At 47.5% G+C, this 13,223-nt stretch overlaps 1 protein-coding gene across 1 annotated transcript; it reads left to right on the forward strand.

The window, feature by feature from the left end:
- The first annotated feature begins 1,411 nt into the window (after positions 1-1,411).
- MLST8 (MTOR associated protein, LST8 homolog) lies at positions 1,412-13,110 on the forward strand. Its single transcript, XM_044981040.1, has 9 exons — positions 1,412-1,527; positions 1,799-1,936; positions 3,565-3,616; positions 3,995-4,157; positions 5,890-5,965; positions 9,460-9,612; positions 9,842-9,966; positions 10,493-10,656; positions 11,438-13,110. The coding sequence occupies exons 2-9, from the start codon at positions 1,808-1,810 to the stop codon at positions 11,554-11,556; spliced, it is 981 nt and encodes a 326-aa protein (XP_044836975.1). The 5' UTR covers positions 1,412-1,527; positions 1,799-1,807; the 3' UTR covers positions 11,557-13,110.
- The last annotated feature ends 113 nt before the right edge of the window (positions 13,111-13,223 follow it).

Raw genomic sequence — 13,223 nt, forward strand, 5'->3', positions numbered from 1 at the left:
TGTGTGCTGGCTGCTTCTATTGCTGATCCCTACCAGCCACTGGCTGCTTCCCTGCCTGCCTCTCAGCTGTTGCCTGCTGCCTTTGCTCATTCACCACCAGCCTAGTCCCATCTGACCTCTGGAAAGACTCCCTTTTCCTGTTCTCTTGAGCATTATGCAGCCCTCAGTTGAACTGACACCAGGGCCAGTTGGAGGGGAAGGTGAGCTGGGCAGTTGCTCTGGGCACCAGCGTCTGAGGAGTGCTGTGCCACTTCGGTTCTTTTTTCTTTCTTTCTTTCTTTTTCTTTCTTTCTTTCTTTCAAAATGTTTTCTGCCCTGGCTAGCAAAATGGATAGGGCTGCTCCAGCGTGAGCCAGTGCCCTTCGTTGGCTAGATCCTCTCCCTCCGGCAAACAGTACCTAGTGTGATGAGCCAGCAGGTGCAACACACCCCTTTCCTTTGGGCCTTCAGCGGGGAGGCAGAACTAGTGGTGATAAACCGGTTGTGCACCATTGCCCTCTGCTGGACGGAATCTGAACTAAGCCACTCTCCTGCACAGGGCCGGGGGTGGCAAAGGTGGCACTTGCCAACTCCCACAAATTTATCACGAGTCTTCAGATCTCTGGACGTTTCTGAAAGCGGCAACTCCTGAAGGCAGGTGACCAGCCACGAGACCACAGCCTAGCGTGCGGGCCTGTTTCCTTGTCCTCCCGTCGAGATCTAGGCTCCTGTCTTACACATAGATTGGAAGCTCTTTGGGGCAGGGAGCATCTTTGTGTTCCCTGCCTGTGCCGCACCTGGCACAGGGGGGTCCTGCTGCACGGCTGGGGCTCCGAGGTGCTAAGGGGGTACAAATAATCAGTATTAATAACAACCCCGCGCTTCCGTTTAGGAAAGGGACGTTTCTAGCCCTGCTGGTTGTGGAGAAAAGCTGGAGCATGTGACCCCAAAAGGGAGCCTGGCGTTATTATTACTCATTCTCACGTGCTCCTGGCAGCCTCTGGGTTCTGAACACTGGGGCTGGCGATGGCAGGGGGCGCGCCGGGCGCTCTGCTGCAGCGGGTCGGCCCAGGCCAGGGCAGGGCAGGCAGGGCCCCATGGCTCTGGGCACTGCACCCCCCATGCAGGGAGGGAGGAGCCCTGCAGGGGCAGCGCGCTGAGCCGGAGTCTCTCTCTAGCGCCCCCTCTTGGGGACACGTGGGCCAGCAAGGCATGGACCGGCGGCGGCTTCCCACCACGAGCACAGGGCCCATTCCTCATCTCCCCCCCCCCGGCTTGCTGGTGGTCTCGCCCCACCTCCCTCAAATGGTATCGCCCCGTTGAGGTAGTGACAGGCAATTGCAGTCTGCGCGTGCGCCGCCGAGTCCCACGGGGACTCCGAGAACGCCTGTGCGCAGGCGCGTCGCTCCTCTTTTTTCCCTTGCCTGACAAGCGACGCTACTCTGCGCATGCGCATCCCCTTCCCGCGGGGGGGATGTTGCTCGCTCTGCGCATGCGCCGCGGCACGGCTTTCTTTCTCCAGCCCGGTCCTCCTGCCGGGCCTTGCAGGTAACGGGCCCCTCCCCCCGCCTCCATCCCCGGGCCCCCACGCTGGGAGCGGCCGGGTCGGGGGGCGCCTCGACGCGCCGGTGGTGGGCACGCCAGGGCGGCAGTGCAGGGGAGCCCGCGCCCGGGCCGGGCGTCTCCGGACTGCGCCCCCGTGCGGCCGGGATGGGGCAGGCAGGGCCGGGCCGGGGGGGGACCGGACCGGGCGGCCGGGTCTCGGACCGGGCGCCGGGGGGCTGGGTCTCACCGCGCGCTCTGCTCCTTCCCCGCACAGCTGCCAGCCATGAACGCGGCGCAGGGCACGGTGGGCAGCGACCCGGTGATCCTGGCCACGGCTGGCTACGACCACACGGTCCGGTTCTGGCAGGCGCACAGCGGCATTTGCACCCGGACCGTCCAGCACCAGGACTCTGTATCCTTCTCCCAGGGAGGGTGCCCCGGCCGGCCGGCCCGCCTCTGCCCGGCGGGGTCTGTTTGCCAGCCGGGCAGCCCGCAGCACTGCGCCCTCCGGAGCAGGGTGCGGAGACAGGCCTGAGCCCGGCTTCAGGGGCAGGGACACCGGCCCCTGGCAGCTTTTCTTGCAGTGCCTTGGCGAGATCCTCCCCCCTGCCCCAAGTAAACCTGTATCTTTCTCAGCCTATCTCTTCAGCGAGCTCCTCCCGCCACCTCTGTCTTATGGGCTGACCCTGAAATGGCCCCCAGCTCAGACACTTGACCCGAACTTCAACCCCGGCTTCAGTTAGTCGTTGGACACTCTTTAAGGCTGGGAAACCATGCTATCTTCTATCCGTGTGTCTTTCTGCGCACTCAGCACCCATTCCCAGGGTGCTCTCTGAAATGCTAGGGTGTGGCCATAGCAGAGGCAGGCTTTGTGCTTCGCTTGAGAGACGCTTTCTAAAACAGCAGTCAGATTTGGTGGGAGAGTGGAGGAACTCTTCCACCCTCTGCCCACTACCCAGAAATTGCTACATGGGGTGCCAAAATATGATGAGGCAATGGCTTGTCTAACATTGTTATGCATTAGTTTGGTGGGAAGGGGATTCAGGGGGAACACAGAGAATTTTTTCTTCTGTTTGCATGCTTGCCTTATAAAAAGGAAAAAAAATTGTAGGACCTACAGAAACTGGGCATGTTTCTTCCCCTCATGACCAGACAAAGTCAGTAAGCTAAAACTCCACTGTTCCTAGAATAGTGGAAATGCCTGATGGCATCATATGTTATGTTACTCCACAGATGAGGAGGTAAGCAAACAAACCCAACTGTGCTGCTTTGTGCTTCTGTAGAAACACTGAAGGATAAATAAATACTAGTGTTTGACAAAGGGCAAAAATGAGGCAGTAAAAGCATGAATATATAACATCTTGGGAAAAGCGCTTTGCAATCAATGAAGAGTAGCCTCCTGGATCCCACCGCATACACAAATAAATTTAATAAGCAGGAATTGGTCTGTGCCTGTAAGAAAACAGCCCCATTGATGCTCTCCATGTTTGGCCTCCCCTACAAATCTTTCTAACTCCTCAACACTGGATACACTTCTGACAGATTTTTGGAACAAAATGAAGAGCTAGTTTACTGCTTCTGTATTGACTCTCATTTTAATGCTGTCAACATTAAATGAAAATCCAGAATTTGAAAAGACCGCTGTGTCAAAAGTAGAGCATAGTGGTTGGGAGTACTGTGTTGTTTTTAAACGGTGAAGCACGTTCAGCTCAAATCAAGCTGCACCAACATCTAACTATGCTGTGTCTGAGGAGCTGACTTTTTTTTTGTGTCCCACCTTTTAAATAAACATGTTTGAAACAGAGTCAGTGTCAGACTAAAGCTCTAAACAGGAGAATTCTTTTGATTTGAAAATCTCCTGGCACATCATGGTGTGTTAAAGTGCCCCTTTTCCAAAATGGATAATCCCTAAAGAAAGGTCCACTGGTCAGAAAGTCCTTGTTAACCTTACTTTTCTAAAGCAGTGTGAATTTAAGATAACACTTTTGTTCTGCTTGAGAACTAATTGCTCTCTTTGTTAACCTTAACCAGTGCTGCTAGCAAGTAAATGCTCTGGAGATCACCCCAGACCGCAGCATGATTGCTGCTGCAGGTGAGTCTTGCTGATGGGCTTCTCCCCACCTTTTCTCATGCCTGCAGAGTGGAAACTGTTCTGCAGCCTCTGATATTGGTGGTCCCCAGTACCCTTGTTGTAATTTAGCCCTAGTGCACATGATTCACTTTTCATTACCAGTTGGCCACCAACCATAGGCTCAGAAATGCCAACTGTCATTTATTTCATGAGCATGTCTCACTATAATCCGCGTGAGAAGTGCTTCTGCAGTTTTGGAGTTGCAGACTGCTGAGGTGAGTGAAATGGTGAAATTTGCCTTTACTGTGTTTTAGTGGCCCCAAAACAAGGAGGTTGTGGAATAGGGCTTTGGCAGTTTCCTGAGAGAAGACTATTAGTGTTCATATTTCTGTCGCCCAGGTTACCAGCACATTCGAATGTATGATCTGAACTCTAATAACCCCAACCCTGTCATTAATTATGATGGCGTAAGTAAGAACATCACTTCTGTTGGATTCCACGAAGATGGTCGTTGGATGTACACGGGAGGAGAAGACTGTATGGCTAGGATATGGGACCTGAGGTAACCGCCGATGCCAGCCCACATTCCTGTGCTGGGCCACTTGGGACAAGACTCCTAAGGGAGTTGAGGTTTCCATAAATGTCCTTGGGCTTTGAGCTTATGAAAATCTCCTAGGCTCAGCAAGGCTGACACTGGTCAGTACTTGGATGGGAGACCTCCATGTGGCACCTGGCATTTCCTTGAAGTTGCACTGGGGATTCAGGAGAACATAAGAACACAAGGAGGTAGCAGTCTTTTCCCAGAATCAATATTGAACCAGTAATGATGCTGTGGAGGTGCCTTATTTGGAAGGTCCTGGCCAGTTTTGATCATTAGAGATTCCAAAGTACCTTTAACAAGAGAGGAGTGTTAACCCTAGTGTTCTGGGTTAGTTCCAGTTTGGGTAACTGAGACAGTGCATGGGGTTCCCAGACTGAGAGTTACTCTGTTACCTTCTGCCGCCAGAGTGAGGGAGTCTTACCTGTGCCTGGGTGGGGATCAGCTCCCTCACACCACCAGCCTTTTAGTGACTCGAGCACTCTCCTCTGGGCTATGTCTTGCAAGTTAATTGTGGGTGCATCCCAGTCACTGAGTTTCTTTTAATCGTTTTTCTGTGCTCTCCAGCTCTTGACACTGGCTACTCAAGAAACCCCAGATCCTCTGCCCGCAAAGGAGCAGTGTGCCCCAGTTTTACCTTAAACCTCTGCTCCTGTAAGCCACACAGCACTTACATAAACCTATCTTTGTTTTACTGTAAGAAAGAATAAAGATTTAACTAGAAACGAGAGAGTGGTAGAAACAAATGCTTAACAAAACAAAGGTGTAAAGTGTGAGCTTGGGTCTATACATATGAATAGGTCCCTTTCCTCTCTAATAAAGTAGGCTTTGCCCCCTAAGTTTAGTCTGGCAGAGCTAGTTGGTTTCACAAAGAAATAGGATCCAATTTTTCATGAGAACATCCCTGCTCCCCAAGATGTCTCCTCAGTGAAAGGATACCGAGGACCTTTCCCTTCTCTGGGTTATACTGAAATAGTCTTTTGTTTCTGTTCATAGCCAGGGAAAACCTCATGTTATAATATTCCTTTTTTACCTTCCAGAGAGTTTGCTTGATTGCAGTTGTCTCTGATGTTTTTCCATTGAAAGTCTTGGTATTGGCAAGGTTATGCAGTTGATACTTGCACTGCATCACCAGCTACATGGCTGGGTGACAGCTCGCTCCTGCCTGAATGCACCATCATTGATACCTGTTACCCTGGTGACTAAGTTTTGCTCCAAGTCCATAAAGCATATTTTCAATATTATTCCTTAAACATTACCTGTATATACATCTCACAGTGATTGTGAATCTAGACAAGTTATGAGCTTTTGGTAGGTACCTTACATGTTACTATGGATAAATATCCTGTATGACATGTTTGGTGTAATGAGTTTGTCAGGTGTGAGGTGAGAGTTGTTTACAAAGAATAGGGGACCTTTTGCCAAAGGGTCTCTATGTCTCCCTAAAATCCCTTCTGAAGTTTCAGTTGGAAATAGGATTCTTCACATCCTGCTCAAAGCTATTGTGTAGTGCTGGTATGTGCTGTCAAACAGCTGCTGTGGGTAACCACCACTGCAGTGTTAAGTGTAGACAACCCTAAGACCCAGAAGTAAGGTGACTTGTGCAAGGCCACAAAGCAAATAAAAGAAATGGAAGATCTTAGTGTAAACTCTCATCTCATCTGACTTCTCTTGTTTGTGTTCATTTTGTTGCCAGATCACGTAACCTTCAGTGCCAACGCATTTTCCAAGTGAATGCTCCTATTAATTGTGTCTGCTTGCATCCCAACCAGGTAAACGCAGTCTCTTTTGCACTTACCGGACTTATTTTTGCTCAAGGAAGGTTTTACGGATGTTCTCCTCCTTGTTTAAAATCTGATGTGCTACATCATTTTATGTTGGCAGTTATTACAGCAAATGCTCTTGTATATGACAATATTTTCTCCTCTGTTTATAAAGCTGAGGGCTTCCTGGCTGGCTGTGTGAGTCAGGTAATTAGTGTCAGCAAGATCTGAGTTCCCCAACTGTTGTAATTAATTTAATATCTTCCACTCTTTCTGTTGAAGGATAGTAGAGTGCTTTACAAACCATGCAGCCTCCTAGCACCTGAGACAGAGAAACTATGGCCTGGTCTACACTAGAAAATTAGATTGGTTAACTATGGTGGAGGGAGATGTGAAAAATCCACACCCCTGAGTGGCATCAAGCCGACCTAAGTCCCTGGGTAGATAGTGCTAGGTTGACAGAAGAATTTTTCCATCAACCTAGCTACCGCTTCTCTGTGAGGTGGAATACCTACATGGACGAGAGAACCCCTCCTGTTGCTGCAGGTAATGTCTGCACTGAGGTGCTACAGCGGCACAGCTGCGCCATTGTAGCGTGTTTAGTGTAGGCAAGCCCTGAGACACAGAAATAAGGTGATTTGTTGAAGACTATAAAGCTAATCAAAGGCAGAGACAGGATTAGCACTCGCTAGTCTTGACGTCCAACTCCTGCTCTAACTACTAGATGCTGGGGTTGCTACAAAGGGTGGTCAAAGATATTATAGTACTTTTGAGCCAGATAATGACCTGTCTCCATGAAGAGTGAATTTTTGCAAGTATGGTAGATGAGATACTTCTATGATTGTTCAGTGCTTCTCTGAGCACTAGGTGGCATTACTGGATAGGCATCATAGTGCGGGATTGTTACGTAAGCAATACTGCCATTTGTTGCTGCAGATCCACTTCTTGGTGTACTGTGCATGGTGTCTATTTGTTAATTCTGATCTGCTGAACTGAGACACAGGCGCCCTGCTCCATGGAAATGTTCTTCACTCTCTATTGTGAAAGCAAAACATCCCTCGTGCAGTAAATAAAAAAGGTGCTCAGAACCTTTTCATTTTTTCATTCTTACTCAGATTGCTTATTGGATTCTTTCAAGGATATTATGGTCGCTGATTTAAAAATCCTGTTTAAAAATTACATATTTCTGCTAGTGGAGGCTTAAAACTTTTGACTTGCACATTAAACATGTTTAACACTGTAGCTGTTAGTGGGCTGATTCCCCCTAAATTCTTCCTGCAATAAGGAAAATGTATGTGGGCTTTTTCTTAAAATTTTGTATTTCACTCTGCTGAGGCAATGCAAATAGACCATTTGATTTCACTTCTATTTTGATAATCCATGTTAAGTCAATTTCATATTATCTACAAGCTCAAGACTCCAATGTTTGAGTTGCAAACATTGCAATGAAAGGTTTGTCTTGAAAAATAAACCATTGTCATTTGAGAGGTGACAATCACAGACATATCTCCATATCTCCATCTATCTATCTCATAGAGCTGGAAGGGACCTTGAAAGGGACCTTCACTAGCAGGACCAAGTACTGTCCCTGACTGGGTGGTGGTGGTGGTTTGGTTTTTCATTTGTTTTCTTCCCCCTCCCCAATCCCTAAATGGCCCCCTCAAGGATTGAACTCACAAACCACTGAGCTATCTCTTCCCCCCCCCCCCCCCGCAAACACTTCCTTGGCCTCCTTATGTTTATGCCTCTGTGTTCCACGTGGAACATAGGGCCTTCATTGCTGTCTTCCTTCGTTGCTGGTCTCCTCCTTCAGTCTTAGCTTCTTCCCATGTCATTTTGATAGCTTTCAGTTCTGCTTCTGTTGTGCGTTTTCATGTTATCCTTGGTCTCTACCTTGTCGCCTCTTGCCCGGGGGTTCCAATCCAGTGTCTGTCTTTTGTTATTCAGATCTTTCTCCCTGGATGTACTAATAATCTCCAGTTTTGTTCTGTATTTTCCTGTTCTATCTGTTTCTGTTTCATCCTTCTCCAGAGTTCTTGGCTTGTAACTTTTTCTGCCCATCTGATTTTGAGGATTTATCTAAGGCCACTCACTGTGAAAACTTGGAGTTTAGATCTTAAGAAATCTCCAAGTTTCAGCACCATATAGTAAGATCAACTTTACAATGATGATCAAATATTTAAGTTTAGTTTGGAGCGCAAGGTTTCAGTTTCTCCAGATGGGCTTTAGAGATACAAAGGCATGTTTGGTTTTTGCTGTTCTAGCTTTAATGTCTTCACTTGCTCCACCTTTAATACTTACAATGCTGCCAAGATATGTGAAATATCAGCCTGCTTCTGTGTCAGTCCCAGGAAGTGTTATTAGTACTTTGTGTTGAGTCTTATGGTTTTAGATTTCTCTCTGTTGATTGTTCAGTTCTATTAATTGTGCGAAAGCCTGAAAATGTTTGGCTTTGTAAAAGCTTAATTTTGCAAGAGCTGAATTTTGGATTATATCAGTGATGACCTTCACCTAATTAATACTGTTTGTACAGTGACAGTGCTTGAAAATGGAAAGTTTTATATTAGCGTCCAATATTGTACACAATTATTGCATTTGAAAACATGACTAAGCAGAACACTACAGTGCTGTAAGAAGGACATTAGTTCAAGAGCAAATCAGAGTAAATTAGCACAACGAGAAGGAAATACTTATTCATATAGTGTCATCAACCTGTGTAACTCACTGCCACAGGATGTAAGACTCAGGTTCTGGAGATATATATTTTTTTAATAGAGGCCTGGATAATCTAATGACCTGTTCTAACATTTGGGGCAATCAAATTTCATGGCTAATGGTGGAAGCTGATGACTGGAGATATCAGGGACAAATTATTGCTCTGCCCCCTGGGCTAATTACATTATGGGCAGTGGTCATCTGTCTCAGAAGCAACAGTTATTGCTCACAGAATAGGGAACTGGATTGACCAGTGATCTGATCCAGCATAACAAATCCTATAGCGACTTGGGACCCTGAGAAGATCATTTAGGCCACAGTTTGAAAAGTATTCACTAATTTTGAGTGCTTCAATTTTCGGTGCCCACCTGGAGCTCTAGAGCCTGATTTTTTCAGAGGTGCTGAAGTGGACTTCAGCTAGAGTTGTAGGCGCTCAGTGCTTCTGAAAATCAGGCTCCAGATGTCTGTAGGTGAGTGCAGAAAATTAACAGACACTTGTGAAAATGTAGGCCTTAATCTTTCTGCCTCAGTTTCCCATCTGTAACATGAGGATAATATTTCTCTACCTTGCAGCGTGCAGCGAGGATTAACTAGTTAACGTTTGTACAGCGAGATGGAAATCTAAAGGATTGCCATATTAATGAATAAGTGGATAGAATAGGAAAATCTAGACTTCTTACACGAGAGTGGCAGCTGCATTTGATGCACTTTTTCTCGGGTATGCTAAACATGGACATTTACCCCAGTTGGTGTTTGAGCATTATGGAGAATTTGTTTGTTTCTTGCAGGCTGAGCTAATTGTAGGTGATCAGAGTGGTGCCATTCACATCTGGGACCTGAAAACAGACCACAATGAACAACTCATTCCAGAGCCTGAAGTTTCTGTCAATTCAGTTCATATTGACCCAGATGCCAGTTACATGGCAGCTGTCAACAGTTCAGTAAGTACAGCAGGAGAAAGGCAATGTGAATTGTCACTGCTGCAGCAACGCATTAGAAGGCAGCTTGCCTTTGCATAGCAACACTTTGCTTCTGTGCGTGTGTCTGATGTGCAAAGTTCGCTGTATCATGGAGCAGGAGGTGGTGAGTACTTGGATATAAAGATCAAAGGGGGTGGTGCTTAAATCTCTCCTGGTCTCTTGCAGCAATAATGTCTCTCTCTCTTCGTAGGGCAATTGTTATGTCTGGAATTTAACAGGTGGCATTGGAGAGGAGGTAACTCAGCTAATCCCCAAGACCAAAATTCCAGCACACAACCGCTATGCCCTTCAGTGCAAGTTCAGCCCTGATTCCACGTGAGTGTCTTGCCAGCTTAGCTATTTACTGGTGGCTAAAACAAAAGTGCCCTTTCAAGTCAGGTACCAGGGGACTGGCTGTGCCCCAGCTGTTGACATAATGCTGGCTGCGTAGCAACGTTCCAGCTGCCCGAGAGAGTGGCTCAGGAAGCAGCTGAGTTATCAGTTGGACTGCTGTCACTTATTTCCCTGGTTTTGCTTAATGATCTCAGAAGTGCTCTGGGAAGTTTCAATCCTTTTTATGGTTGGGAGAACCAGAGCTGCATTTACACCAGAGATCTGATTTACTGACCTCTCTGAGAGTGCAAGTCTCTCTCTCTACCCATTTACCTTGCATTAAGGAGGGCCGATGGTGACCGTTGTCCTCTAAGACTGGGTTGGGGAAAACAGCCTGTGAAGATTGCCGGCCCCAGCATGCTGTGCTTCATCAGTTTGCCAGTCCAGAACCAGCTTAGTGAGTCATTTAGAAGCATAGCACCAAATCATAAACATATACACATGTCTCTCTCCCCTCTTTCCCTCCCAGGCTCTTAGCTACCTGTTCTGCAGACCAGACATGTAAGATCTGGAGGACTTCAAACTTCTCTCTAATGACAGAGCTGAGCATTAAGAGTAACAACCCAGGAGAAACCTCCCGTGGCTGGATGTGGGACTGCGCGTTTTCTGGGGACTCTCAGTATATTGTCACTGGTAAGACATGCGTCACTGGCCAGATAGCCCAAGAATCCCTTGGAGGGAGGGAGGCCTGTATAGCATCACAGGATTTGTTGACCTCTCTAGCTTGAGGTGCTGCCAATTCACAATGCTTCAAAGCAGCAGACCTCCCCCATTCATGCCAAATGCATCTGGTCCAAGGGAAGGGAGGATCCCCTCCTTCCCCCCGCACAGAAAGCATGTGATCCATCACTCATACGCTCTTCCCCTATACCATATAGTTGACTAATTCTCTTAGCTGTTTTTACCTGTTTGTTTTTTAAACATAAAACCTATTGCATCTTGTTTTAATCAGACATACGCCTCATGTTTGCTCTGGTGTTGGAGCTGTGTTGGTCCCAGGATATTAAAGAGACAAGGTGGGTAAGATAATACGTTATTGGACTGGCTTCTGGTGGTGAAAGAGACAAGCTTTCTAGCTTATACAGAGCTCCTCTTCAAGTCTGGCCCTGACCTCCTTTAGACTGGAAGAGCAGCTCTGGGTAAGCTTGAAAGCGTCTCTGTCCCCAACAGAAGTTGGTTCAATAAAAGATACCACCTCCCCCGCTTTGTCTCTTTAATATAAGCCTAATGTGCATTGGGTTTTTCCATGTGGTAAGGAGGTAGCCTGAAATGTGTGTGGCCATTTTAGTATTTTCAAAGTGCTGCCTGTGAGTATTCCATGCTGTATGGAACACTGCAGTACATATTTCCAAGAAAAAACAGGCACAAGTGTGAAATTTCCTTATGGTCAATATCTCTTCACTTCCCCTTCCAGCCTCTTCAGATAACTTGGCCAGGCTTTGGTGTGTGGAGACAGGCGAGATCAAGAGGGAATACAGTGGCCACCAGAAAGCAGTCGTCTGCCTCGCTTTCAACGATAGCGTGTTGGGATAACGTGCACATGTTGGAGAGAAGGGACCACTGCTCATTCAGTTGTCTTCTCCTGACAAGTATCCTACCTAGAGTACTTGTCACCTACCCCCCTCTCTGATAGGAGACGGCTGAATCTTCAGCAGAAGCTGTATTCAGCCTGGAATGAGAACAGCCTTCAGCTTTAAGCAAAGCAAAACTAAAGTAATCTTAAGTTGAGAGGGGTCCTGGGTGGGAGTGGGACACAGCGCCTTTCACCTCCACTTTGCCTGTTCACATCCAGCTCAGGTAGTTAGCAACTGGAAGCGGTTCTGTGCAGGTGGGTGTTCAGGGCCTGTGTGAAATAGGCTGATGCGCTCAGTCCAAATCCTAGTGGATGCACAGCCAAACCCACAAACATCCATCACATTTGGCACTAATTGGTCTCCTCCTTCAATTTCAGCAGCAAGGCAAAGGACTGGATGGGCCATGGAGACTGAATTCCTCTTACTGTTACAGAGCCTCCCTGCAGCTCAGGGCTGAGGCAGGTTGTGAGGGAAGCTGGCCCTGCAGTGCCTTTGGGGACAGAGAGAGGCCTTCACTCTCCAGGGCTGTCAGTCAGTCAGCAGCATGACATCTCCCATTACTGTTTCAAAATGCAATGGAAGCAGCTGGAGATTGCCCTTGTGACACTGTATCTTGTTCAAGTCAAAGAGGACCAGTAAACATCATCTGGCAGCATGTACTTGATTTTTACATCATAGTTGGGGCAGGAAGGCACAGTCTTGCACTGAGACTTCTGCAGTATTGAATAAGCCTCCAGCTGTTGGGGTTGCCTATGGATTTTCTGTTGGTTGTAGCAGTGCTACCCCCCCCGATGGATGGATGTCTGCTCTTAAAGGAGCCTTCCTTCAGATAGGTGGTTTGGAACGTGCAGTGGCGTGACTAGAGCAGGGGTAAGGAGAGAGAGAAAATAAAGGAGCTGGGGGTAGGTGCTGCTTTGTAAGTGCCTGATCGTTTAATGCACCAAGTACCCTGACTAATGGACTCAGCCTCGGATGCCCGTTTTTTGTTAGAATAAAGCATTGCCTGTAACGTTTCCTTAGAGTGAAAGGAAACTGCCCCCTTTCCTCACTGGGAACAGACTGAAACGTAGTTGAACAGGGTGCCCAGCTCAGAGGCATTTTACTCAGCCCCTTTAAGTGCAGGGAAGGTGGTGACAGTGCAGCTCGATGAGCCTCTGCACCACTGACGGTGCAGCGAAAGCCTTTGGGAGTTCCTCTATGCAGAGGGGAAGAAACCAGCAGCCTCTCTCGGGTGGAAGCTGGAATGAATCATTTTGAAAGGGGAGCAGAGGAGCAACAACCATTTCCTCATTTTGGAGTCACTTTATTTAAATCAATTGCACAGATTTAGCAGGGGGATTTTAGACAAAAACCATGTTAACTGATTCAAAACAATCTGTTTTGTTGAACACTTGTACATGCAGCCCCGAGCCGAGCCTGTCCCCTCCCTCTGTGATGTAATTACTCTATAGGCATGTCTATAGGGCACAGCCCAGGCATAGGGTTGTAAATAAAACGTGTGTATATATATTGACAGAGCTGCAACGTGTTTTTGGAAATAGTCCTGTTTAATTAGAACCCTTCTGGCACTTTCCCAACCTCTCAAATTGCATCATGAAATCAGGGTTGGAGTCTTTTACATGGAAG

The sequence above is a fragment of the Mauremys mutica genome, chromosome 11 (genome assembly GCF_020497125.1).
Source record: "Mauremys mutica isolate MM-2020 ecotype Southern chromosome 11, ASM2049712v1, whole genome shotgun sequence".
Classification (NCBI taxonomy): Eukaryota; Metazoa; Chordata; order Testudines; family Geoemydidae; genus Mauremys; species Mauremys mutica.

What these genes read in the sequence shown, in the direction of transcription:
- MLST8 (XM_044981040.1), top strand. Translation starts at nt 1,808, where the DNA reads ATGAACGCGGCGCAGGGCACGGTGGGCAGCGACCCGGTGATCCTGGCC. An exon ending in CAGCATGATTGCTGCTGCAG is followed by an intron (nt 3,617 to 3,994) that starts GTGAGTCTTGCT and finishes TCTGTCGCCCAG; the next exon opens with GTTACCAGCACATTCGAATG. An exon ending in GCTAGGATATGGGACCTGAG is followed by an intron (nt 4,158 to 5,889) that starts GTAACCGCCGAT and finishes TTTTGTTGCCAG; the next exon opens with ATCACGTAACCTTCAGTGCC.